Source organism: Rhea pennata, chromosome 6 (assembly GCF_028389875.1).
Source record: "Rhea pennata isolate bPtePen1 chromosome 6, bPtePen1.pri, whole genome shotgun sequence".
NCBI classification, from domain to species: Eukaryota; Metazoa; Chordata; class Aves; order Rheiformes; family Rheidae; genus Rhea; species Rhea pennata.
Window position 1 is genome coordinate 17,562,931 of NC_084668.1, and position 24,121 is coordinate 17,587,051.

Consider the following 24,121-nt stretch of genomic DNA (forward strand, 5'->3'; position numbering starts at 1 on the left):
GGGTCCTCCTGGGACCATATTCTTGTCTGGGGGTTGCCTGCCAGCAGGGCTGTTAGGGTGGTACCGCACCCAGGAACCTGGGCAGACCCTGTGCCCTTTCAGAGGGGATTTACTTGACGTGTGCTGCTGGTTTGGGTTTCCTCTCTCCCTCCAGCACAGGGCTGCTGCCGGTCTGGCCCGGGCACTGTGCTGGAGCGTGCTTTGTGCTTAAAGCTGAGCAAACTGTGAGCCTTGAAGTCTGCTGTGCGTGAGGGCAAAGGAGAATCTGCCACAGTCAGTAGTGCAAAGCCAGAGCTGTTTCAGGAAAAGCAAAACAACTCCCAAGAGACAGCTTGCTCTCAGGCTGCTGGCTGTGGCACCCCGGGGTGCGGTTGTATGGGCATCCTTCCTGGGTGAGCGTGGTTTGTTAGTAGCCCCCTAAGAGGAGGTGGAGGGGAGGACATGGGGCTCTGAAACGCAATGCGGGAGGGGAGGCCTCATCCAGGCAGCTCACTTTTCATGGCCTGGTTTCAGTGCTCGGGGTGGTAGCGTTGCCGTCACATCCCAGCCAAGCTGGGAGCCAGAGGAGGTTTGTAGGGCAGAGGCAGCACTTGCACAGGAGCTGCCGGCGCGGGAAGGGAGCGTGGGCTGGGGGGAGCCCCCATCCTGGCTGCCCGCCGGGAGGCCGCGGCTCGCTGCCTTTTGCTCCCCAGCCACGCTGAGGGGACACAGCCCCTGGAGCGAGGGGCCTGTTTGCTCCCAGCCTGGCAGTGACTGATGGATTCCGTGACAAAACAAACTGCAGTAGCGTAGAAGTGCCCAGGCTGCAGCTCCAAAATAGAGATGTTTCCACAAGCAACAGCACGTGTGTGCGAGTTGTTTCACTGAAGACAGCGTCCCACAGCTGCGCTGGGAACAGCCTCAACCCAGGAGCCTTCCACACAGCACTAGACGGGGCTGTCAAAATGCTGGGGGAGCGTTTTGGGGGGTGGGCAGGGTTTTAGGAGGCGTCTTTCATATGCCGGCTGTGCCCGTCTCCTGCTGGGTGCCCAGGCCCAGCAGACAGCTGTGCTGGGGAGCCTCCAGCAACGGAGTCCGTGAGCAGGGCCGAAAGGGTTGATCCTGCTGCCGTAAGGGAGTTTCCAGTGACTCAGGCTGGCTTCTACAGGTGGTAGGAGGGACGGCCTACCTAGGAGCCACAGACCAGGAGCAGTCAGCACCTTCACCAGCCCATAAAGCAAGCTCGAGAACGAACGTGGAGGAGGGGCTCTCCTTGGGACACACAGACAAGCAGAGGCAGGGTGGGTGAAGGGCTAGAGAGAACAGAGCCTGGATCTAGCCTCTGGCACACATCGTTCAGGCCCTGCAGCCACAGAGCAGAGTTGTACCCAGCCTGGCTGCGAGATGGCAAGAGCAGGCTCACACCAAGCATTACAGTTCAGACTTGCTCTCCAGAGCATGACTGCTGTTGGCATCTTTCCCCCAAACACTGCCTGCGTTTGCTCACATTGCCTCCCACCTCTTTCCGCAATGCTGAGGAGCAAAACTGGCCAGTTAACTCCTAGCAAACAGCAAGGGCATGAGCCAACAGTTTGGTGGGGCGGTGATGTGGTGAAGGAGACAGGCACGCAGATCCCCCAGCCCGTCACCATACAAGAGCCCAGGCAGCAATGTCAGTCACTCTGCTTGCTTTTAATAGTGTTAATACTACAGACACGGCCAGTGCCTTTCCACCCAGCGCCCCTGTCGGCTTTTGCCAGTTAAGCCTCACAACAGCCCTGTGAGGCAGGTCAGCATTGGCACCCCCCAGCCCAGGAACAGGGATGCAGGCAGGCGCCAAACGAAGACCCTCAGGTTCCCATTCCCCCCCCATCCCAAATCCCCACCCTAGACAGGCATGGGCAAAGGAGCCAGGCAAAGGCTCCCTTCCAGAGCTCTCTGCTACTCTCGGGTGCAGGAGGGGATGCATCAGGCTGGGATGAGGGCAGGCAGATCACAGCCTCGATATCTCCCACATTGCCCCAAAATCTTCTTTGAGCCAGGGCCAAGTTCCTCTCTGCCTGCCAGCCTGCACTGCCCTTGGCCATCTTGGCAGCTGTTAGCTGCTGCTGCTGCCAAGCTTTTTCTGGGGCTTGTTTTGTTTAACCCAAATTCTCTTCCACACAGTTGAAAGACTTCCTCTGCTCCAGGTTGACAACAATGGGTCAGAAAGCTGAGGGCCCTTTCTGAATCCCTGCAAACAGAAATACCCTCCTGCCCTCCAACAGGTTTGGCATTTGATTGTTTGAAATTACCCAAGTCCCCGCTCACTGGGATTTCCATGGCTGCCTTCCCATATTTGCAGACACATGGCACAACAGCTTTCCAGCCGAGGAGACACTGAATCTAGCTCTCTGGAGGAAGCAAAGCAGCTTTAGCTACAGCTGCTGCAAAGGGCAGAGATCTTTGTGTTTCCTTCAGGACATGATCAAACCTATTTTTTGGAGCACACGAATTTCACATGTAAAGGCAGAAGGCAGCAAAACAGCACCAATGTCAGTTGAAGCTTTCACCTTCCCTTTTCACCCAAATGGCCATTCACCCACAAACAGGCTGGAACAAGAACAGAGCAGCTCTAAAGAAAAAAAAATGAGGACATGTTTCAGGGGGTCAGTGATTAGGTTTTGAGCCCTGGTCCCCAGCAGGACATACTGTTTAACTCTCAGACCTGCAAGCCCAAGATGGGCAGTACAGGCTCAGACTGAGGAAAGGGGTTAAAAAAAAGCTCATTAGTATTAACATGCTAGAAAGCAGGACGAAAACAGGCCTATGTTTGAAATTTAAACAAGGAAGATTCCTCCCCCTTAAAAAGAAACCAACCAACCATTAGGTAGCAAGTTAAAGCAGCAGCAGCAGGAAAAGGCCAGAAGGGAAGAGAGCAGGGCAGGCAGGTGGACCATTCAAGAAAAGGCTTCTGTGCACTGCTTACGTGAGAAAGGATTTGAAAGGCAAAGTGAGGCAAATGAGAAGCAAATGCTCTCCCAGCCTGGAGAAAAGTGTTGATTTCCTAGCGATTGCACTGGAAGCCGTGGTAAATCAAAGCATGGTGATTTCTTCACTGCTCAAAGAATGCTCAGCAAGAGGAAGACGAACATAACAGCCCCCATTAGAGCCAAAAAGGTGTGCGCAGGGGCACAAGGCACAAACAAGTGTGAAGGGATCAGTATGATTTGGGTTGACTAGACAGTTTACACTGAGCCAGGCAAAACTGGGAGCAGGAGAGCTCCTGTGGCACCCAGGAGTGCTCAGGGGAAGATCTTTGCTCTGGATCTGAGTGTAGGGAGACATCAGCACATGGGAAATGGTGGTCACACTTTAACTAGAGACCAACACTGGAGACCAGTTAAAAAATAAATAAATAAATAAAAAGAGGGGCAGTAGACAATACAAAGGAAACAGGTTTGAAAGAAAACCCAATGCATTAATTTTGTAGCAATGTCCCACTCTGGAGACTTGAGATCTCCCATCACGTCTTCAGAATGGGACATGGTTTAAATCTGTGAAACACCAGTAGAAGGAACTGCACCAGGAACATGTTAGTATGAAAAGCAAATCCCCATTTCTTTAAAGCAAGAGCAGCATGAAGAGAAGATGAAAGGAGGTAAGAAAATTCAAAGTACTGGAACCTGTCTTCACTCTGGGCCTCTGTGAGTTCCAAAAGACAGCCTAGGCTTAGAAAAGGATCCTAACAGAAATACACAGGACACAGAGCAGAACGCTTTTCCCAAGTCTCTCCAGTGCAGCCACTGCCTGTGAACAGGTAGCTGAAGGACCCTGCAGAAGCTCCAGCTAAATTCAGACTTTTGGGGGGAGCAGCAGCCAACCCAAAGCCTTACTCACTGCACAGCCCTGCCAATGTGCCGGCTTAGAACTAACTTAACTACTTTGGCTGCTATAGGGAAGTGTCCTGTTGTACAAAGGACTTTCCTGGGCTGTCTGGCCAAGCCTATCACCTGAGCAGAGGTCAGGGCTGGGGGAGAAGCAACATCATCTCCAAGGAACTGCAGGTTGAGAACATACTCTGAAAATCATTTGGGGATGCAGTAAGCTGAGGTCCAGGCTGCTGCCCTAGTACAACCTTTTTGTCTGGGGCCACCATGCTCTACATGGACACTTGGTTCCAGGGAAGGTGCCACGGTAGGCTTTGGCTCTGCTGTGGCACTCTGATGGGCCTGATCGCTTTGCTCTGCAGGCACTGATTTTTTTGGCAGTTCATGCATGGTGGCAGCTGGTCTCTGATCAAGCCTTCCCCTGCCCTCTGCATCCTCCAAGACTAAGGTTGCCATGACTGTCGGGAGTCAGTTTCTCCACCACTGGTGATATCTCACACCAGATATCCACAACAGTATGCTTCACTCTGCACTTATGCCTCAGAGACACTACCTTGCCCAAGCTGTGCCCCATGCCTACTGCCTCCAAGCTACACAGTAGAGATCCAGGGTGGGCCTCCTCCTTTCCAAGGGGTATGGCATCTGCTTGCTACTGCTCCACCACAGCCTTCACCGTTCTCCCCCAAAACAGCCCTTCCCTCCCCTAGCCCAGCCCCTCACCAATCCTGCTAGGAGCCGCTCTCCTTTTCAAGGAAATGGGCTTCTCGACGTCCACCAGGCCTGAACGCTCCTCGCCCTCTTGGTGCTCTAGGGTAGGAGCCGCGCTCCTGCATCCTGGACCTCTCCCACCTCCCGCAATCCCAGGGCCTGTAGTGGCCTTGCCAGCTGGGGGATGCTCTATGGTCACTGCGGTTAAGTGCTGGATTCTCCTCATTGCCCTGGGCCTCAGCCCCCTGCTCCAGAGTCCATCTCCCCACATCATGGTAATCTTCTTTTAAGTCTGATATCCCCATTACTACCGAGGAGTCTTCAGGGCTCAACTGCTTTTTTTCAGGCAGGACTGCAGTCCTGTTTCTGCTGTGAGGCTTTTGAAACTCCTGGCTGTGCCTCCCACCAGATCTTTGGCTCCTCTCCTCCCTCCGCTCTGGTCTCCGGCTGAAGCCCTTGGAGCCCCTGGAGCCATGAAGCAGATGACAGGGTTCCTCTGCTGCTCCCTGCGCATTGCCGCACAGCTGCCTGCTCTGGCCTCTGAGGCCCAGCCTCTCCCCTCTGTGCTTCTCTCGCTTGCTCTGTTGCTCCCTAGGCATAGCTTGTCTCTCTGGCTGCCTGGCTTCCGCCCTGGCCTCTGGAGAACTGGCTGGTTCCGGAGCCAAGGGCTGGCAGGGTGGCTGGGGTGAATCCACAGCACTTGCAGTCACCAGTGGCTCAGAAGCAGAGGCTGTTTGGCCGGGATCAGCAGTAGCTGGAGACTGAAAGAAAGAAGCCAGTGGTAAAGAAAGGGACAAGGTAGCCCCACAGCAGATGTTAGCGCTGGGCCTAGCAGCCCAGGGACCCCCTTGCCAACACGGAGCTCAGTAACACTCTGCCCCCAGTGCCGTACCGCCTGGAGGCTGATGAAGTAACGATTCCTCTCTGCTTCAGGGTCAATAATGCCCCCCTTTTCTTGTTGTCTCTTGAAGATTAAGCGCAGTTCTTCTTGGTGCTGCAGTGTCTTGGCATCTGGTCTGTATGGCTCCTGAGTGGCAAAGAGCAAGAGGGGGAGGATAAGGGAGATTCTCAACACCTAGCATGGGCAGGCAGCTGGCAGTACTAATAGTGTCTCCCCAAACCAACCTCTGATCACAGAGCACCCAGGCAACCTGTTTCTGTTCACCACATACTATCAGCTAGGCCTACAGATCTATGTGAAATCCCTAGATGGAGGCAGAGCACACTAATGCAGAGACACTGTTCCCTGCACTGACTGCCCTGGGACCTCCTGCTTTGGAGGGGGAAGCACTAGGCTAAGTCAGAGACCACAGAATGCAATGTATGAGGCACGATCACCCACACGACTAACAATGTCCCAGTATGTGCAGGAGCACATTTAAGGAAAGCCATAGTTATTTCCTTAGAGCAGAGAGAGCACAAAGAGGGTCCATGCAGGCCCTTCTGCAGAACCACTTCCCTCCCAGCACATTTGCTTGTCCAAGTGGGCAGGACCAATGATGCTACACATCTTTGCCTTTTTCCCACAAGACTGTGTTATCTACACAGGCAGATTTAACCACAGCTCCTTACATTCCTTCTGTCCTATCACCCCTGAAGTTGGATTCTTTCTGGCAAGGCCCCTTCCCACAGCAGAGAAGCTGCAGTGGTCCCCTCTAAGATGTGCACATGAGATAGAACTTGTGCTTTTGTCTGTTTTTCTAGAGTCACTGGCAGTGCACATGAACAAGCCCAGACAATAAGCTCTCTTCCCAGGGCTTGGTGGCTATGCAGACAGACCTTGGCTTCTCTGCACATCTCTATATGTGAAGAACATGGGATACAGCATCTCATACTATGATTTACTGGAAGAAAATTCAGTGTTAAACAACTAAAACTGCTCTTTGTGAGCATGTCAAACAGACAGCAGATGCCCTGCTAGATTCTGTGAACTACTGTTTGGATGGACTGTCTAGAAAGATATGAAGGATTACGGCACATATACATTTGTTCATTTTAACACCTCCAATTCAAGCCACCCAGAGAGCAGATACAGCCAGGCAGATGAGACCCTGTCTCTTACCAGTGGGTGCTGCGGGGGCGGCGCTGCCTTGAGAGCACAAAGATCATAAACGAGGGTTTCCCGGCAGACAGGGCACTGCACACCGACTTCCTGCAGGGAGGGGAGAGTTGATACCAATCCCAAGCTCTGACCCAGCCCACACACTTCTGGATAATCCCCTGCCTGGAAGTGAAACAGGGTAGCCTTTTTCAGCTGACCACAAGCACTCTCCTGGCAGAGCAGAGAGATTATAGCACTGTGAAAACAGCCTGGCCTGGCTGACTGCTACAAATGCTGGAGATCATATTTATCTTGCTGGGAAGCCTTGCAAACCCCTGGAGTTACAGGATTAGGGAAGGAGCTCACCTTTCCTTTGAAAACATTTCCAAGTCTTATGGTTCCAGAATTCTAAGACTGTAACAGACTCCTCTGGTCCCTCATACGCTGGGCACTGACCCAGAAATCCTATAAGCTAACTGCTGAAGTACTAAAAATCACCCAGTAATTTTGGTTGGAAAGGGCTCCTGGAAGTCACTTGGTCCAGTCCCCATTCTGATTTCTGTCCATGGGCATGACACTGACCGCGCTGCACAAAGCTGCTGGACCCAACAAGCCCTTGCTCTCTGCCTCCAAGAGCAGTGACACAGAAGTCATGGGGGCCGGTGCAGTGGGTTCAGGGAGGAAGCCCAGGGCCCAATACCTGTTTGGGGGAAGGTGCCAGGTGCTGCTCTCTCTCCTCCTGCTGCATGAGGACCTCCTCTTCCATGTGCTGGGCATAGCGGGCCAGGCAGTGGGAGTGGAAGTAGTGGTAACACTGGGTCTTTGTGAAGGCTTCTCTCTCCTGTAGGAGACAGAGGGCAGCTTTAACAGTTTCTGAGCACAGCGCTTTGCAGCCTCCCCAGCTAAAGTGGATTTCACTCCAGTGTCAGCACTGGCAGCAGGGAACCAGTGTTTTTGCTGGCACTGAGCCACATAACCCCTTTCACTGGGTTTGTCTCCTCCTCAGTTCTTATGGAGGCACTTCACCCAAATCTGAGAGTCAGAAGCATTCCTAATAGCAAGCTGCAAGGTTTTTGTGACTGTTTTCTCTGCACATGTTCCTGTGTGAGCAGATCTCTTCCTACCTGATGTAGTCTCTCCCTTAGACAGGAATCACCTCTCTTTGCAGCCTGGACAAGATAAGCTCCCTGGTCCCAACAGACCGCAGCATCTGCAAGGATGCATTTCAGTCTCCTCTGACTGCCTGTGCCACGAACTCCAGGAAGGGTTTCATCAACATGGGAAGACTAGGACACACCAGCAGCTACGCACAGACTCCATTAATTTCCTTAGAGACTCTCTGGCATCACTGACCACCCCTACATCCTGTTTCTGTAGAAACTTATCTTCAGGTTGACATGGAGGGCAGAATCTGTTGCTTTAGGATGGTACCTGTTAATAACTTTCCCTACAGACCGGAGTAGCAGGAGTTGAGACACACATTCCTACCTGGAATCCATAGAGGCAGATCACGCACTGGCCATGGGGAATGTTGTTATCAGTGAGAATCTCCTTTCCCTTCTGTGGGAAAAGGAGAAAAGCAAACTCTTCACTCAGTGGCCTCTCATGGGCCCAAGCTCAAGGCTGTGTCACCCTCAGGAAGTCGCTCCGAGGAGAACAGTATCAGTGGCTGGCTGGCCACTCACCCAAACTCCCCTAACTCTCACCTCGATCAGCTCATATAACACCTCTGTCCCCAGCCTGGCTTCAGCAACATGTCCTAGAGTCTGTGAAATCCTAGGGTAAAGAATAAGAAACCCTTAATGCAAGTGTAGACATATCTTTATACTCTCCCACATACCTGTCACCTCACTGTGATGACAAGTCAAAGAAAAATTGACCACACAGGAAGGCACTGGGCTTCAGGCTTTACCTAAAGCACTGGACAGACACACACACTTACACGTATTCATGTGCTTTTCTAGCACCTCACAAGCCAGTGCCCAGGACAACTTTGTCCTCAGAAGAGGCACAAGAGCAGGTTTGCAGACTACCCTGGCTTGAGCTCATCCAGAAACACTTCAGATTTGGCAATGCTCAGGCTTCATTTTCTGACAGAGTGACCCTTAAGGCAGGTCTGCCAGAGTCCCGTGCTGCCAGCGGGCATCAGGCTCTCCGTGCGCACATCGCACTGCACAGCAAACAGGAGCGCACACACAAGAGGCTGCTTGAGCACCAGCACTCAGTCTGGTCCCATCTCTGCCAAAGCAGGATCAACATCTTTGGAGGCCCAAGAGATTTACATTACGTTTCATTGCAGAGCACAGCGGAACAACCCATATAGAGAGTTAATCTTTCACTGTCAGTGAATTCAGTGTCAGTGGCTCACATATGATTTAAGACAAGAAGACTTAGTGTCCTGTAACCATTCTGGGTTAGGGGATCCACAAAAACTTGAGAAAAGACTTTTTAAGCACTAAAACGCTGCGCGTTGTCTCCCTCCCATCTCTCCAAAGCCGAGTTTCATCCTCTTCCTTCCCCTCCCCTCTCCCCAGGACTCACTTCTGAAGTTGCTCGTCTGACAGCCCCCGCGGGTTCCTGATGGCGATTTCCGGAGCTTTGTCGGGATACTGGAAAACACAAAAGCAAAGCGGAAGGCGCAGAGGCGAGGCGTGGGGCGGCGGCGGCGGGGAGGGGAGGGGAGAGGCGGGGAGGGGGCCCTACCTGCGGCGGCACCGAGAGCACCAGGGTGAAGCGCACGTACTGCGAGTCCTGGTCCTCGCCCGTGGCCGGGTGCAGCGTGATGCAGAGCTCCCAGGGCTCCGACCTACGGGGGCAGGGGCTGAGGTGAGGCCCGGCGCCGGGGCGCCGCCGCGGGGCCCGGCCCGGCTCGGGCCGCGCTACGGTACCTGCTGCCGCCGCGGGCCACCCGCAGCTCCTCCAGGTAGATGGACTCCAGCACCTCCACCTCGGACGGCAGCGCCCTGCGGGGGGACGGGCGTGAGGCGGGGGCCCGGGGGACCCGGCCGCACCGCGGGAGACGGAGACGGGCCGGGCCCGCCGGGAGCCCGGGGAGGGCGGGAAGGGAGCGGGGGCCGCGGGCGCCGCCGTTACCAGTCGGCCGCCTCTGCCTCGTCGCCGGCCGCCGCCATCTTGCCGCGCGACCCGGAAGCGGAAGGGCGGCCGGGGCGGTTGCCAGGCGACGCGGCGGCGGCCTGCTGGGGGCGGCGGCGGGTCTCGGCACGGGCGGCCGTGGGGGTCGGCGTTAACGGCGCCGGGGGGCGGTGGCGCCTCCCGTCGGCGGCTGGGCGGCTCCGTGGGGCGGCGCGGCGGGTCCGGTGGGTCCCTGTGGGGCGGCGCGGCGCGGCGGGTCCCGGGCAGGGTCCCTGCAGACAGATGTGGTGGGTCCTGGGGGGGTCCCTGTGGGGCGGCGCGGCGGGCCCCGGAGGGGATCCCTGAGGGGCAGTGCGGTGGTTCCTGGGGGGGAGGGGGTCCCTATGGGGCGGCGCGGCGGGTCCCGGGGAGAGTCCCTGCAGAGAGACGTGATGGGTCCTGGGGGGGGGTTCTTGTGGGGCGGCGCGGTGGGTCCTGGAGGGGATCCCTAAGAGGCAGTGCGGTGGTTCCTGGGGGGGGGCTCCCTATGGGGTGATGTGGTGGGTCCTGGGGTGTCCCTGTGGGGTGGTGTGGTGGGCCCTGGGGAGTCCCTGGAGGGAGATGTGGTGGGTCCTGCAGGGAGGTCCCATGTGTGGTTCCTGTGGGAGGAAGATGCGGTGGGTCCTGCTGGGGGTCTCTGTGGGGAAGTGAGGAGGGCCCAGCAGAGATTGCTGGGTGCTGGCTCTCATCCCTGTGGGAGACCAAGAAGGATACAATAACCATGGGGCTCCCCTGGCTCCCGTGGGAGCTGGCTCATGGCCAGGATTGAGGTGGATTCCCCATGGATGTGCACAACTGGTGGAGGGGCAGCAGGAAGAGAACCCAATGGAAATGTCTTGAATTTGGAACAGTGGGTGGGATGGGGGAGAGGAGCAGCCCGGTTTGGTTGACCTGTGGGGGTGGGTCGCATTTGAGGAGGGCAGTGGGTGGATCCTATGCTGTAGATCCTGAGGGGTCAATCCTATTTGGGAAAGAGGGTGTGGGTGGATGTCAGTGGATGCATGCCATCTAGGGAAAGGGTAGATCCTTGTGGAAACCAACAGACCTGGACATGCACTTCTGAGGAGGAGGCTGGCTGGGGAAGCACTGGGCCTAGGGGATTTAGGATCAGCCTGGGTGGCCGTGGCAGGAGGTGCTGGAGCCCATCTCTGGTCCCAGCTTGCAGCTGCTGAAGGCAGCCTGGCCAAGGGCTGCGGCCTGCCCATTGCCCTGTTGCAGCCGGTGGCAGAGGGCGAGATGAAAGGTGAAGGGCTCCTCACTGCCCCTTTGCCTTGGCAGCTTGGTTCCCTCCTTTCTGAATGCTAATGATGGAGAAGTACCATGTCCTGGAAGTGATAGGAGAAGGTTCCTTCGGGCGAGTGTACAAGGGGCGTCGGAAGTACAGTGCCCAGGTAAGGAAAAAGGGGGCAGAGGAGAAAGCTGAGAGGTCTTTCATGCACAGCTAGAGTTGATTTCAGGTGGGCCGTTCAGTTCCAGGTCCCTGCCAGGCTTTCAGGGCTCAGCACTCATGTTTCCACTAATATTTCAGGTCAGCTGCAGTCATTAAGGTTACAGGGAGCTCGGGAAGTCTCCAGTCCAACCCCTGCTCAAAGCAGAACCAGCACTGAATTCAGATTAGGGTTTTGTCCAGTTAGGTCTAGGAAACCCCCAAGGACAGATACCCCACAGCCTCTCTGGTGTTCCAGTGCTTGACTGTACTTGGGGTGAACAGTTTTTCAGTTTATCAAGTTGGAACCTGCCTTGTTTCATTTTATGACCACTATCTCTTATTCTTCCGCCATGCATCTTTGTAAAGAGCCTGGCTCTTTGTCTCCTCCTGGGAATTCTAAGACTGCTGTTAGGACCCCTGAGCCCTCTTTTTTTCTAGGCTCATCAAGCACAGGTCACTCACGTTCTCCTTGTATACTGTGAACTGCAGCCCCCACAAACATCCTGGTGGCTTCTGCTGGACCAACTCCATTCTATCAATGTCTTCTGGGCCAAAAGCTGTCTGTAGTGTTGCCTCTGTGGTCTGACAACTGCAAAGTAAAGGGCAATAAGCACTTCCCTGGATCTACTACCTACGTTCCTGTTAATGCTGGTCAGGATGCTGCTAACCTTCCTCACTGCCAGCACATACTCCTGGCTTATGTTTAGCTCACTGTCCACTAGCATCCCTAGGTCCTGTACCACGCTTGGTCTGTTTCTAGAGGTATCATGTATCCAAGTTCTGTCTGCATTCACTGATTACATTTCTCTGCTGTAAATGTCAGTGTGCAAAGCACTGTGAGCAGCAGTATTGATATGCAAGGGCTTTATGGGGAGCTCCAGCTTCAAGGGATCCAGTGGACAAATGTCTTGTTTAGGGGTTGCTCACTGTGCTCAGCTGGCAGATGTGAAATCCCATTTGGGTTAAATGCTCCCTCTGCCAGGGTGGGTAGGACTCTGACCTAATCCCAGCTTTTTTCACTTTGGAAGGTGGTAGCCTTGAAGTTCATCCCCAAGGTGGGGCGGTCAGAGAAGGAGCTGAAGAACCTGCAGCGGGAAATTGAGATCATGAGAGGCCTCCATCACCCCAACATCATCCAGATGCTTGACAGCTTTGAGACTGACAAGGAGGTGAAGGGGCCAACTCAGGGCAGATGGTTTTGCTTGATGTGGCAGGGGGGTATGGGTTGGTCCTTGCTGTCACAGGGACATCTTTCTCCGGAGATTCTGGTGACACTCTGCCAAAGTTACTGCCAGCTCTTCCAGCAAGCCAGGTTTGTTCTGATCCCAGCTGCAGACTTTGACCCTCTTTTCCCACTCATGTTGAATGCTGCAGTCCTGCCACGAGCCTACTCCATTCCCTATGGTGGCCACTTTAGGATCCCTTGTCCCCAGGGCATTCCCGTCTTCCTTGCCCCTGAAACCAGCCCAAGCTGATCAGCTGTGTCCTGTGAGCTCCTGACATTGCAGTGTCTCCCCCATTGGTTTCCTCTCTCACTCTGCTCTGGTCCCGAGGACGCGGTGGGAACGTGGCTGGGTGAGTGCCTGATCCCTCTATGCTGCTTTTCTCTCCAGGTAGTGGTGGTAACCGACTATGCAGAGGGGGAGCTCTTCCAGATCCTGGAGGATGATGGGAGTCTGCCAGAGGACCAGGTGACTGTCACAGCTATGGCCACTCAGAGGCCTTTTTGCAGGGAGAAGAGCACAGGATAATCTGTCAGTCTCTGCTGTGGGTCAGGGGGCATCAGGAAGGTGAAGGTACCTCTAGGGCTTTACCTGGCAGAGCCTCTGGAAATGAAGAAAAGGGAGCCAACTTGCACTGGGGATGGTGGTCTGGCAGGGACCTCGGCTTCCCTGTTTGCTCTCCAAGAGCCACAGCATGAGACTGCTGCTGTGGCCATTTTGCTGCTCATGTGGGTCAGAGAGGAACTGCTGACATACGACTGGGGGTGGTCTCTACCCTAAACAGGGCAAGGGCAAGAAGGGGGTGGTGCTGGGGAGCCAGGCTGTGGGAGAGCCCACAGCTGTGCTGGTGGGGGACTGGGGGATACAGGGTGAATCTCTCACATCTTCTGGTAGGTCCAGACTATAGCTGCCCAGTTGGTCTCTGCTCTCTATTACCTGCATTCCCACCGTATCCTGCACCGTGACATGAAACCCCAGAACATCCTGCTGGGAAAAGGTGGCATCATCAAGCTCTGTGATTTCGGGTAGGTACTGGGGGCCAGCTGAGGGGAGCACTTGGGTTTGGGGCAGCTGAGAGGTGTCCTGGGTGTTGGAGAGGAGAGGGAGTGTGAGAGGACACCTGGCTTGTGTACATACTCACAGACTGGCGGGTATGGGTGTTGTTAGACTTCAGAGGGGAGAGGAGTGTTGGTTAGTGCTCAGGAATTTTCTTGGGGGCTGCGGTGGAAGCTTCAGCCTTAAATGGTCACTTGTGTTTTGCTCCAAGCAGGTTTGCCCGTGCCATGAGCATCCACACCATGGTGCTGACCTCTATCAAGGGCACTCCCCTGTACATGTCTCCTGAGCTGGTGGAGGAGCGGCCGTACGATCACACAGCTGACCTGTGGTCCATGGGCTGCATCCTGTACGAGCTGTTTGTGGGCACCCCTCCTTTCTACACCAGCAGCATCTTTCAGCTCGTCAGCCTCATTGTCAAGGACCCTGTGAAATGGCCCGAGGCCATAAGCCCAGTTTTCAAGGTAAGGGTGAAGGCCTTGCCTGTAGGGGGAGATCAGTTAATGGGGAAGCCTCTTTGGCTGCAGTCATAGATCAGCCTTAGGTTTTCTTTCCCCTACCAGGGATCGCAGAGCACAATGAAAGGATGAGAGGGTGGCCACCCTAGGAGAGGGGTCTATGTCACTGCTGTCCCTCAGTAAGTGGGAAAACAGAAAAACGGCAGAGGAGTGGCTTAATGGGCTTGGAAAGGAACTCAGAGTCTTCCCACAGCCTATCTGCCCTAAGTGCTAGATCCACTTCTTTCCCAGAGCCAGATAGAGAACCTAGGAGTCCTGGGTGTCCTCGCTGAGGGAGACTGGTGGACGCACTGTGTCCCTAGAGGATATGCAGTGGATGTTGAGTGTGTGTCGGTGCCTCTGGCACTGTGTTGCCCTGCAGAGCTTCCTGCAGGGACTGCTGATGAAGGATCCTCGCCAGCGCCTGTCATGGCCAGAGTTGCTCTCACACCCCTTCATTGCTGGACGGGTCACTGGTGAGTTCCAGCTCTTTTTCCAGCAGTAGTCTAACCTGTTTCCTCGTCCTGCTGCCATGGGGAAGGCTACCAGCACTACTCTGCCCTGCGTTTCTTACCACCCTGGTCTTTGACTCCTCCACATTGGCTTCCTCTAAGCACCAGCTCCTAACTCCTTGGCATGGCTCTGGGTCCCTTGGGGTTTCTCTGGGGTCCCGAAGCCAGTCACTCTCCCAGTATCTCAAAGGAGAGCTGCTGACAGAGTCTTCCCCTTGCCTCCCCAGTGATTGATGACACGGAAGCACATGGAATCTCAAACCCCTTTACCACCAAGCTGTCCCCAGAGCTGCAGGCCCTGAAGGAGCAACAAGCCCATTCTCTGGCCCCCAGGAGTGGCCAGTCCAGGATTCTGAGAAAGGCCCGGCAGAAGATGGCTGAGGATGCCCGGAAAAAGGTGGAGGGAAGTGAGGGGTCTCCCTGGCTGTGCCCCACAGTCAGGGCCAAGGAGGGTGCAGAAATGGGACCTACTGGGGAGGACAGCAGGTACATGGGTCAAGCTGAGATATCAACCATACAAGGCAGGATGTGAGGTCCTCAGAGCAGGGGGGGTATAGAGGGCTCAGCTGGCTCCTATGTAGCCCTGCCCTGCCCAAATCTCTCTGTCAATGCCCAGGGGCAGCTGAAGACAGACACTGCATCTGTGAAGGACCCTGGCAAAGGATGCCCAGGGCATAAATCCAGAGCAGCTCCTGAGAAGGCAGCTCTTGGGAAAGGAGAGCCACCAGCTGCTGCCAAAGAGAAAAACCCAGGCCTCCTGCAAGGAGGGAGCAACGTGGCAGAGTGGGAGCTGGAGAAGCCTCCTCCAAGTGCAAGGTGAGGGAGGGCCAGGGCTGTGAGGGGAGGCAGGAGGGAAGGCAGGGCAGCTCTCTGACTGCACTGTCTCTGACCAGGGAGCACAGCATCACTCGAGACTATGAGCAAGAGTTTCCTGGACCAGGGACCCTTCCAGAGCCTGACTCTGTTAGGGCAGAGCCCCGAGGCAGGCGCAGCATTGAGGCTGTGGACCTGGAGAGTGAGGTGACGTGATGTCCTGTTGTGAAGACAGCAGGGCCCAATCCTTAGCGCCCGTTACAAGAACCCTGGGGGAGTCAGGGCCTGTGACACCAGCCCTCTCTTATCTGTGGTTAGGAGCTGGAGAGTGATGAGGAGTGGCAGCACTTGATTGAGGCCACAGAGCCTTCAGCCATGCAGCTGAGTGCGCCGCTAAGTCTCCTGAGGGATTCGGCCTTTCGTCAGCGTGTCCGGGCCCGCCTTGCAGACTCCAGCCAGCAGGTGAGCAGTGGCTGGCCTACCCAGCCAGCTAGCACGGGGGGCTCTGAGCGAGGCACAGATGACTTTTCCTCATCCGAAGTTGAACTAAGGATGTTGGTAGTGCCCCCTGTCCAGCCAGAAAGGAGATCCTTTGCTTTCCCTAGAGACTGGAGCTGTCCCATGCATTTAGCTGGCCATCTTTCCCTTGGTTATCCACTGTCTTAGCAGATGGAGGGCAGCCCCACAGCCAGCAGAGAGGCTGTAGCATCCTAAGCCGTAACCACTGCCAATCATGAGCCCTTCTGGCTTCTCCCTGCCCAGGTGCTGGAAGGGATGCTGGAGGGAGCGTCCCATCTCCGTCCTGCACTTCGTGTTGTGGGCAACCTCCTGGCTACCCAGTGTGACTCGGAGCTTCTGTACCACTTTTGCCAAGAGCTGGATATGCCTCTGTTCCTGCTATGTTTAGCCAAGAAGATCCTGGAGAACAGTAACGCCAAGCAGGTGCATATGGGAATGCAAGCAGTGTGGGGCTCCCTCCAGCACTGCAGAATGCTAGTGCCAGGCCCCCAGGAGCTGGGGTGATGCCTCCTGGGGGCCCCCTGTGTCCTTCTGGAGCTGGCTCGCAGAACTGTCACCTCTTCCACACCCCCTTCAGAAGGGGGAGGTCCTGACAGGGAAGGACCCTCATCACAGTTGTGTCAGGGTGGCCAGTGGAAAATTCCCACTTGCTTTTTCTCTGGCTCCTGCAGCAGTCTTGGTGCATCGTGGTGCTGACAGACCTCATCGTGGTGACCACAGTTTATTTCAGCAGTGAGTGCTGCCTGGAGGGGAGCCAGCAGAAGTGCAGGTAGGAAAACTGCAGCAACCCAGTGGGGAGACAGGCGTCAGGCTGAGAACAGAGTTCAGATGTGTTACCTGCTGGCCTTGGCTTACAAAGCGCAGTGTGCCGCCTGCTCCGTTAGCCAGGGCGGTAGGGGCCTGGCCAGATCCTGTCCTTGTAACCAGGGGCCATGATTCTCTGCTCTTCTCTGCCCCTGCTGCCTCCTGCTTCCCGCAGCCTGCAGACTTTCCAGGAGTGTGCCGGCCATTTTCTAGCCCTGCTGCCGGAGCTGCTGGCCCAGTCGGCTGACAGTGAGATGAGACTCTGCAAGCAAAGCCTCCTGGTAAGGGTCCCCCTGACTCCCATGACACTCTCCCCAACTGCCCTGCCAGGTATGCAAGCCGCAGGGCTGGTTGTGTGCTTTGGGAGAACAGGCCAAGGACCCCTCCTCCCAGCTGTGGGAGTTTCATATATTGGTGGCAGGACCAGCTGTCTTACTCACTGGGGGCTTTGGGGGGTTGCATGCAGCAAGGAGTGCCTGAGGTGCTGAGAGGACACCTTCCCTGGCTCTGTGCCTGTGTGTACCTCTCCCTCGGCTGGTGTGCAGCTGCATGTGGCTCCCATGCAGCAACAGGGGGACTTAAGTGACTGGGTATTGGCCCCTGTGGCTCCACCACATAAGCTCCCTATCAGCTCTCCCTCTGCAGCCTCCTTCCTGCTCACCCTTCTCTCCCCTCCCTGCCTCTGTCTGCAGTGACAGCAGCCCCTGTGTCTCCCACAGTGCTTCACCCTGCTCTGCGAGAGCTTGGATGCAAGGTGCCCTTCCATCTCCGCCCCCTTTTATGCCAGCCTGAGAGAGAAGCATCAACCCCTGCTGAATGGACTCCTCCAGGGATCTACCTCGGAGCAGCCTGCTCTGCAAGGTAGTGGTGGTCAGACAGCAGCCTGTCACCTTCTTCTGGGGCTCCCTGGTGTCGCCTCTCCCTCCAGCCCCTGGGCTTCCTCGGAGTGCTGACTACTATTGCAACACTATTGCCAAGAAGAGGTGGCTCTTACGTGATCTCACGTCAAAGCTGCTTTGCCCAAGCCCCTGCTATTCACAGCTCTTTGTCCTCCCCTTCAATCACAGAGTTCCTCCTCCTCATCTCACAAGCCTGACTTTTCCCCTCTTGCTCCCCACCCCCATCCTGCAGCTCCTTGGTGTCCCTCACACTTGGAACATGTCTCCTGAGTTCTTGCTCTGTGCAGGTGCAGCGATGGAGCTCAAATCAGCCCATGACCAGAGGCAGCATGTGGCAGATCTCTTTATGGCTGCACTGGCTGCTGCCTGCAGCATCCCCCTGGGAAGGAACGGGTGTCGGGAAGCCAAGCAGCAGGTCAGGCCATCTCTCTTTGCAGGGCAGGGAGATGTCCTTGGTCCCTGCAGAAGCAGTGACCTTTTGCAGGAGAATATTTTTCAGCAACGAAGTGCAGGGCTGGGATTCTCCAGGTTTGATGGCTGCAAGGCTGGGATCCCCTGGGGTGTGCAGGCTGCTCCTTTCCAGGCAGGAGCTGAGCTCCAGGAGAATCTAAGGACTCCTAGGTCAATTAAAAGACTCACACTTAGGATCTGATCTGTGGCATAAACTAAATAATGACAAAGTCAATGTAGAGAAGGAGTAAATTCTTGTATGACAGTGATGTGGACAGCAGGAAATCTGAAACTGAATGGACAATAAATAAGCGGGAGAATGAAGGAGAGCAGGAATGCATTTGATCCTTAATTTCAACTCTGAGTCAGCAAGGAGGGAGGCAGAGGAGAAATCTCACTTTGCTTATCTTAGCTCAGGGACTGTGTGTCAAAGCAATGCTGGGTCATGGCATATAGGTACCCTTGAGTGAATGCAGGCACCATGCAGGGAGCAGAGGCATTCTTTATTTTGTTGCTAGTATTACACTGCCTAATTCTGGGCAATGCTTCAGAGTGCTCAGGGTGAAAATCAGACTGATTTCTGCAGGTCTCCCAGGAGGTGGCTGAGAAGCTCATGGAAGGAGAGAGCCAGCAGCTTGGGAGGCTACTGGGGAGACTTGAGCACCCAAGCTGCTCCCTGAATGTGCTCAAGGTAATGGCCTCATCCATCTGGCTGTCCATGCACCCTGTTGGGCTGTCTGTCTGTCTGTCCTGAGAGGCAGTCAGTCCCTTTTGACTCCAGACAAAGGCCTGGGGAAGGGGGAACTGTGGGCTCAGCCCTCAATGACTCCCATCTCTGTGGTGTCAGTTGCTGAGCAGCTGAGCCCATAGTAGCCACGGGGTCTAACGGCGATGGGCCTAATAGCTGCAGCTCTGTCCCTAGGGGCTGGTGTGCATCTCTCCCCCTTTGCCTTGCAGATCCTCTATGCTGGCTGCTATGCCAGCCCAAGCCTGTGCCAGAACCTGGGAAGAAGCCAGCGAGTGTGGGGTTCCCTCATGCAGCTCTCGAAGGGCAAGGTAGGATTAACTGCATCCCTGATGGTGGGGTAGGAGTACTGGTGGGCAGGACACATTCCCCTGAGAGCTGTCTGCAGGGAGTGTGACCCAGTGCTGGCTGTGCTGATGGGCAGAGATATTTGAGCAGGGAGGGGGAAGAAATGGAGCAAGGAGTGGCTCTGGGGCTCTGAGGGTGTGGGATGGGCAGAGAGTATATTTAGAGCAGGTGGTGGGACCAGGCCGGTTGGGGCTGAAGAGGGTGGTGTGGAGGAGGAGAGAGATGAGACCAAGAGGAGAAGCTGAGCCAGGATCCTGCCAGGGCAAAACACAGACCAGACTGGGGGTAGAATGTGCAGAGGAGAGCTTGGGGGAGCCCTGCCTGGAGCATGCAGGTGCCATCTTCCCTGCAGGGCCCAGATACATGTCCTCCTTTCCTCCCGGCCTTATGTCTCCCCTCCCCCCCGTCATTCCTGCTCCCTTGTCAGGTCCCTATGGCAGATGTGGCCCGGTGGGCAGCCTGTGAGGCCTCTCTGCACCTGCTGGCCCTGCTCACCCTGCAGCTCCAGGGCTCCCCTCCCAGGTAAGCACCCACCTTCACCTGTGCCTGCCTCATGCTGGGGCAGGGACATAACAGAGGAGACCAACCCTGCCTAGAACAAGCTTCTGTCCTATGCCCAGCTCAGAGCTGGGATTCTCGTCTCCAATCCCTCTGATGCATGAGCAGGGTGCTGGGCAGTGTGGCTGGGTGTTGGAGGTGCTATAGGGACACAGAATGGATGAGGAGGTGCTGTGAACACATTTTGCTCTCGCCTTGCATGGTGGCTGCTTCCCAGCACTGGTGGGTGGAAGTTTGGATGCTGTTGCTCTGTGGGATGTGAAGCACTGGGAACATAGTGCTGGGAGGAGGGCTCAGCTATCTCCTAGTCTTTATATTTCAGGCTTGAGGAGGTGGTTACAGTGGCCATGGATATCATCACCCAGTCTCCTGTCATCTCCCTTGTGGTGAGTCGGTCCACCCAACCAGAGCCACCATTAGAGCCTTGCAGAACCCCACATCCCATCTGAGTCCTGCTGTTCCTCACCCAAGGTGGCAGGGGTGCTGCCTGGCTGTCCAGTCATGTGGAGGGGAACGCAAAATCAGCCTTGAGTGGGCATAAAGGAAAGTCTCAAAGGTGCTGAGCTCTCCCTGCTCCCTCAGGGTGCTGCAGCATTCCTCCTGACACAGCTCAATCAGCACGGGGTGATCATGGCACTCAGGGGAGAGGAGATCCTGCCAGCAGTGATGAACGCGTTGATGGCACCTATTGAGGTACAGGACAGGGACAGAGGAGTGGGAGGGCTGTGCTGTCACACCACTGCAGAGGTGTGCAAACAGAGACAAGGTCATAGAGGTGGAGGGTGGTTACTGCTACCCTCAGACCTAGTACCCACCTCCAACCTACCCCACACCCTCTCTTACAGCTGCAGCTGCCCCCACCAATGGGTGCTGGTATCTATGATGGGCTCTTTTTCCTCCTGCTGAAGCTCCTTGCCCAGGTACTGGCCTGCCCCTCTCCCCTTGCCTGGTCCCTGTTAAGGCTTGGTGTGAGGCAGAAAGACCTGAACATGGATCGGTGATGAAAGCAGAGGCAAGCCAGGGCACTGGGGAGCTTTGGCTGAGCTGTGTGATCCTGTGAAAGTCACATAGCGTTCTTAGGTTTCTCGTGGAGCTCTGGAGGGTTTGCAAGAGGGTAAGAGCCAGGAAATGGGGATTCATGGGAACATCAGAGGGGAAAAGGGCAGAGATGCCTTGGGACTGGCTACATCAGCAGGCACTGCAGGGCTGCTGGCTGCCTGGTCCACCCAGTGCTGACCTCCCCAGGGTCATGGAGCAGGTGAGCACATGGACCAAAGCCCTAGGGAGGAGCAGCGGGCTAGGAAGCCCCTTGACACCTGCCTCTCCATCACTAGGAGGATGTGGTCGTGGAATGGGGCTTTGCTGCCTCAGAGCTGTGGAACGTTGTATGGCATAGAGTTGCTGCGGTGCTTCATGTGGGCAGTGAGAATGCAATGCTGGAAGGAGACAGTCTAGGGGCAGGCCACCCCACAGCAGAGCCGGACTGGAACCTCCTCTCCCCTCAGGGTAGGAGCTGGGGGACCACAGGGTATTTGGTCTTGGACCCAGCCCCACATCCTGCCTTCCAACTTGCCCACATGTCCATCCTCATCAGCATTTGGTCCCTGTGGCCAGAGGGGCTAAAGGGATTTCTCCTGAACATTGCTCTTTTCCTCCACGGAGCAAAGGCCGGGCAGGCCAACACTGTGCCAAGTCAGCACAAGCCCAGCTGGGCCAGGGGCAGAGAAACAGGAAAGAGCATCTCTGTAGCAGGGAATGCCTCACCCTGGCAAAAGCGACCACTGTGGGCACTGCCATGGGCCACCTCCCGGAGAGCTGTCTGTCTCAGACAGGGAAGCAGAAGCAACCCTGGAGCTGCGTGGGGAGCACTGGACAGACAGGAGAGGGGAGACTCTGCAGCCTTCCCTAGTTTTGTGCTATTCCCCCTGCAGGCATCCTGCTCTTCCTCAGCCTGGCCCTCTTCGTCTTCACCTGTGAGTCGCCCCAGTGCCTGCCTCAGCTCGCTCAGCCCTGTGGTGTCCTCATGGAGACGCTGAAGACGTTGCTGTCCCCCAGCTTCCTGGCATGCCTGGCACAGACGTGAGTTGTGGTGCGGGGCTGAGAAATGTGGAACTCAGCACCTGGTAGTGACTTGGATGCTAGTATGCAGAAGGCTGAGAAGTAGCTGACCTGGCTCTTGCTGGGCACAGTTCCTCCGCAGAGCCTCTCCTTGGTGCCTGCCATGAGGAAAGCTCTGTCTCTTGTCCTGCTGTTTTTTGATCACCTCTGTGTTAAGCTGAATCTCTCCAACAAACCTAGGCAAGTGGGGGAGAACGGGGATCCTGAGCTGGTCCCAGCTGTGGTGCTCCAGGCCTGCCAGCTCCTCTGTTTCCCTTTTGCCCTGGATGTGGATGAAGACACATTGTCATCAGTCATGAAGGGTGTGAGAGACTCTCAGATCCCTGCCCACCTGCTGCAGGTACCCTAAGGTCTTCCCCATTTCCTTCCCCTGTGCCCAACTGCCTGACCCCAAACTTCTCTCTTCCACACTCTGGATACATCTTCCTGCATTAGGAACCTGCAAGGGACCTCTTGTCCCTAACACATGACACTGTTTCACACCCTGCCAGCACTGCAGATTTCTGTTCACACAAGGACATCACTCGGGTGCCACGCAGCCCTTGGAGCAGGTCAGCTGCTCCATACCATCCTGCTGGCAGGCTTCAGACACTGCCTGGCTTGCCGTGGGGTTAAGCCTCAACCACTCTCCAGCCCACATGTGGGGACAATTCACTCAGCCCTGCTGTTTTGTCTCCTTTCTCCTAGGCCTGCTGTCATCATCTGCCCTTTTCGGACACGGAGCTCCCCATAAGTCTTTTGTGCCACCTCGTTGTGTCTGATGAGCAGGTCATAGACCAAACTGTTGGGGAGGCTGCTGCCTCGGAGCACATCATTGCCTTCTTGACAACCGTCTTGTTTTCAGATAACCCCACGATCACAAGTGATCTCCTGTCCCTCTTGACTCATGTGGCCCGGGTCTGTCCGGAGCACCTGCCCTTTCTCCAGAGGATCCTGGGCGGCTCAGATGTGGCCTGTCAGCCACTGACTCGCCTGCTTTGCCATTCGGAACACTCTGTACGTGCCAAAACCTGCAGTCTTCTGGGCAACCTGCTCCGACACGGCCACGGCTTTCCCCAGGCACTGCAGAGTCAGCTTGGTCTGCTAGAGAGCCTGCTGGAGTGCCTGGCAGACCAGGACGAGAACGTGCGCAAGGCAGCCAGTTTTGCAGTGGGCAATGCTGCTTACCACAGGTCCTCCCCGGCCGAGACCCTGGGCAGGGCCATACCTAGGCTGACAAAACTCTTGAGCGATGTGCAGGCCAAGACACGCTGCAATGCAGCCTGGGCCCTCGGCAACCTGGGGCAACACTCGGTGGAGCTGGGAGACATGCTGATCCAGAGCAAGGCCCCCCAAGTCCTGCTGGAGGTGGCGTGCCGGGACCCCTGGGCCAGCGTGCGGGAAGGAGCCCTCGTTGCCCTGCGGGCCGTCAGCCAGCACCCAGCGATACAGCAGGTACTTCTGCATCCCAACAGCATGGGTGCTCATGGGCACCCTGACCTCTTTTGTGGGATATCTGACAGCACTGGAGGGGCTGAGGGAAGGCACCAGGCAGGCTTGTGACTCCTGTGTCCTCTCTTTGCTCCGTAGGTGCTGCTGTCTCTCGGGGCCAGTGAGAAGCTGGCTGTACTGGCCAGCAGGGACTCTCAGCCCACTGTTGGTGGCAGCCCCCGGCCTTCTTCCACCCGACACTGCAAAAAGCTCATCCACCTCCTTGCACCTATGCACAGCACCTGAGGAAGCCAGCACTGGGAAACCACCTGTCCCCCCAGATCCTGGCAAGTGCCTGCAAGCAGTACGTGCTCCTGTCTCTCATTCTGCACCGGCACTGAGAGCTAAAGCCTGTGGTCACTGGGAGGTTGTCTCCACCGAAACTTTCCAGCAGGTTGAGAGAAACACTCTTCCTCCTTGTGCTTCAGCCCTGACCTTCAGCAAAATCCACTTCCTCTACCCCAAGAAGGACCCTGGTCAGCAGCCCAGGTTCTTGGCTGTTGCTAGAATTTAACCTGGACAGATCCAATCTTCAGAAACAGGGACATGCTCCTTGCAGTGGGGCAGCCATCTTCGGCCCAAGCATTCCACGTGCGGCAAAGGTGGCGTTCCTGGACTTCTTAGTGTTACAGTGAGAGAGGTGTCTGCATAGGGACTTGTGGAGTACCTACGTGCCCTGTGCCCAGAGAGCTCCACACCCACGCTCTCCCCAGGGTGAGGCCTTCCAGCCCATCCAGCTTTAATGTGAAGGCTGTGAAGCTTTTCCCGGGAAAGAGCCTCTCAATCTAAAGAAACTGGCTCTTGATAACAGGCCTCCTTGCGCTGTATTTCTGCAGGTCCCCTGGGGGAGGCACACAGGGTGCAGAGAGAAGAAGGGCGGCGTAGCGGCCGTGCTGCCGATGTGCCACGGCGCTGTGTGCCGGTGCCCCGGGGACCGGCCGGGGCGCTGCT

At 56.0% G+C, this 24,121-nt stretch overlaps 2 protein-coding genes across 2 annotated transcripts; one reads left to right on the top strand and one right to left on the bottom strand.

The window, feature by feature from the left end:
- Positions 1–1,650: 1,650 nt before the first annotated feature.
- Positions 1,651–9,737, bottom strand: RNF25 (ring finger protein 25). The gene is made up of 10 exons (XM_062579161.1): positions 9,691–9,737; positions 9,486–9,560; positions 9,301–9,403; positions 9,139–9,206; positions 8,304–8,373; positions 8,086–8,157; positions 7,298–7,438; positions 6,619–6,708; positions 5,449–5,583; positions 1,651–5,317 (listed from the first exon to the last, which is right to left on the bottom strand). The coding sequence occupies exons 1-10, from the start codon at positions 9,726–9,728 to the stop codon at positions 4,577–4,579; spliced, it is 1,533 nt and encodes a 510-aa protein (XP_062435145.1). The 5' UTR covers positions 9,729–9,737; the 3' UTR covers positions 1,651–4,576.
- Positions 9,738–9,813: 76 nt separating this feature from the next.
- STK36 (serine/threonine kinase 36) lies at positions 9,814–23,978 on the top strand. The gene is made up of 27 exons (XM_062579090.1): positions 9,814–9,914; positions 11,008–11,120; positions 12,187–12,327; positions 12,772–12,849; positions 13,276–13,406; positions 13,652–13,901; positions 14,317–14,410; positions 14,674–14,843; positions 15,063–15,262; positions 15,340–15,466; positions 15,578–15,721; positions 16,022–16,201; positions 16,450–16,547; positions 16,758–16,863; positions 17,302–17,443; positions 17,769–17,896; positions 18,518–18,622; positions 18,889–18,987; positions 19,452–19,546; positions 19,905–19,968; positions 20,165–20,275; positions 20,428–20,502; positions 20,917–21,088; positions 21,514–21,661; positions 21,881–22,040; positions 22,388–23,134; positions 23,270–23,978. The coding sequence occupies exons 2-27, from the start codon at positions 11,028–11,030 to the stop codon at positions 23,414–23,416; spliced, it is 4,005 nt and encodes a 1,334-aa protein (XP_062435074.1). The 5' UTR covers positions 9,814–9,914; positions 11,008–11,027; the 3' UTR covers positions 23,417–23,978.
- Positions 23,979–24,121: the final 143 nt, after the last annotated feature.

Bases quoted from the DNA above. Each gene is read 5' to 3' on its own strand.
- RNF25 (XM_062579161.1), bottom strand. From the start codon at position 9,728: ATGGCGGCGGCCGGCGACGAGGCAGAGGCGGCCGACTG. The intron at 8,374-9,138 runs GTGAGTCCTGGG...TCTTTACCCTAG, and splicing joins TCAGACGAGCAACTTCAGAA to GATTTCACAGACTCTAGGAC. The intron at 7,439-8,085 runs GTAGGAATGTGT...TGTCTCCTACAG, and splicing joins TCTGCCTCTATGGATTCCAG to GAGAGAGAAGCCTTCACAAA.
- STK36 (XM_062579090.1), top strand. From the start codon at position 11,028: ATGCTAATGATGGAGAAGTACCATGTCCTGGAAGTGATAGGAGAAGGT. The intron at 14,844-15,062 runs GTGGAGGGAAGT...GTCAATGCCCAG, and splicing joins CTGAGGATGCCCGGAAAAAG to GGGCAGCTGAAGACAGACAC. The intron at 15,722-16,021 runs GTGAGCAGTGGC...CTCCCTGCCCAG, and splicing joins TTGCAGACTCCAGCCAGCAG to GTGCTGGAAGGGATGCTGGA.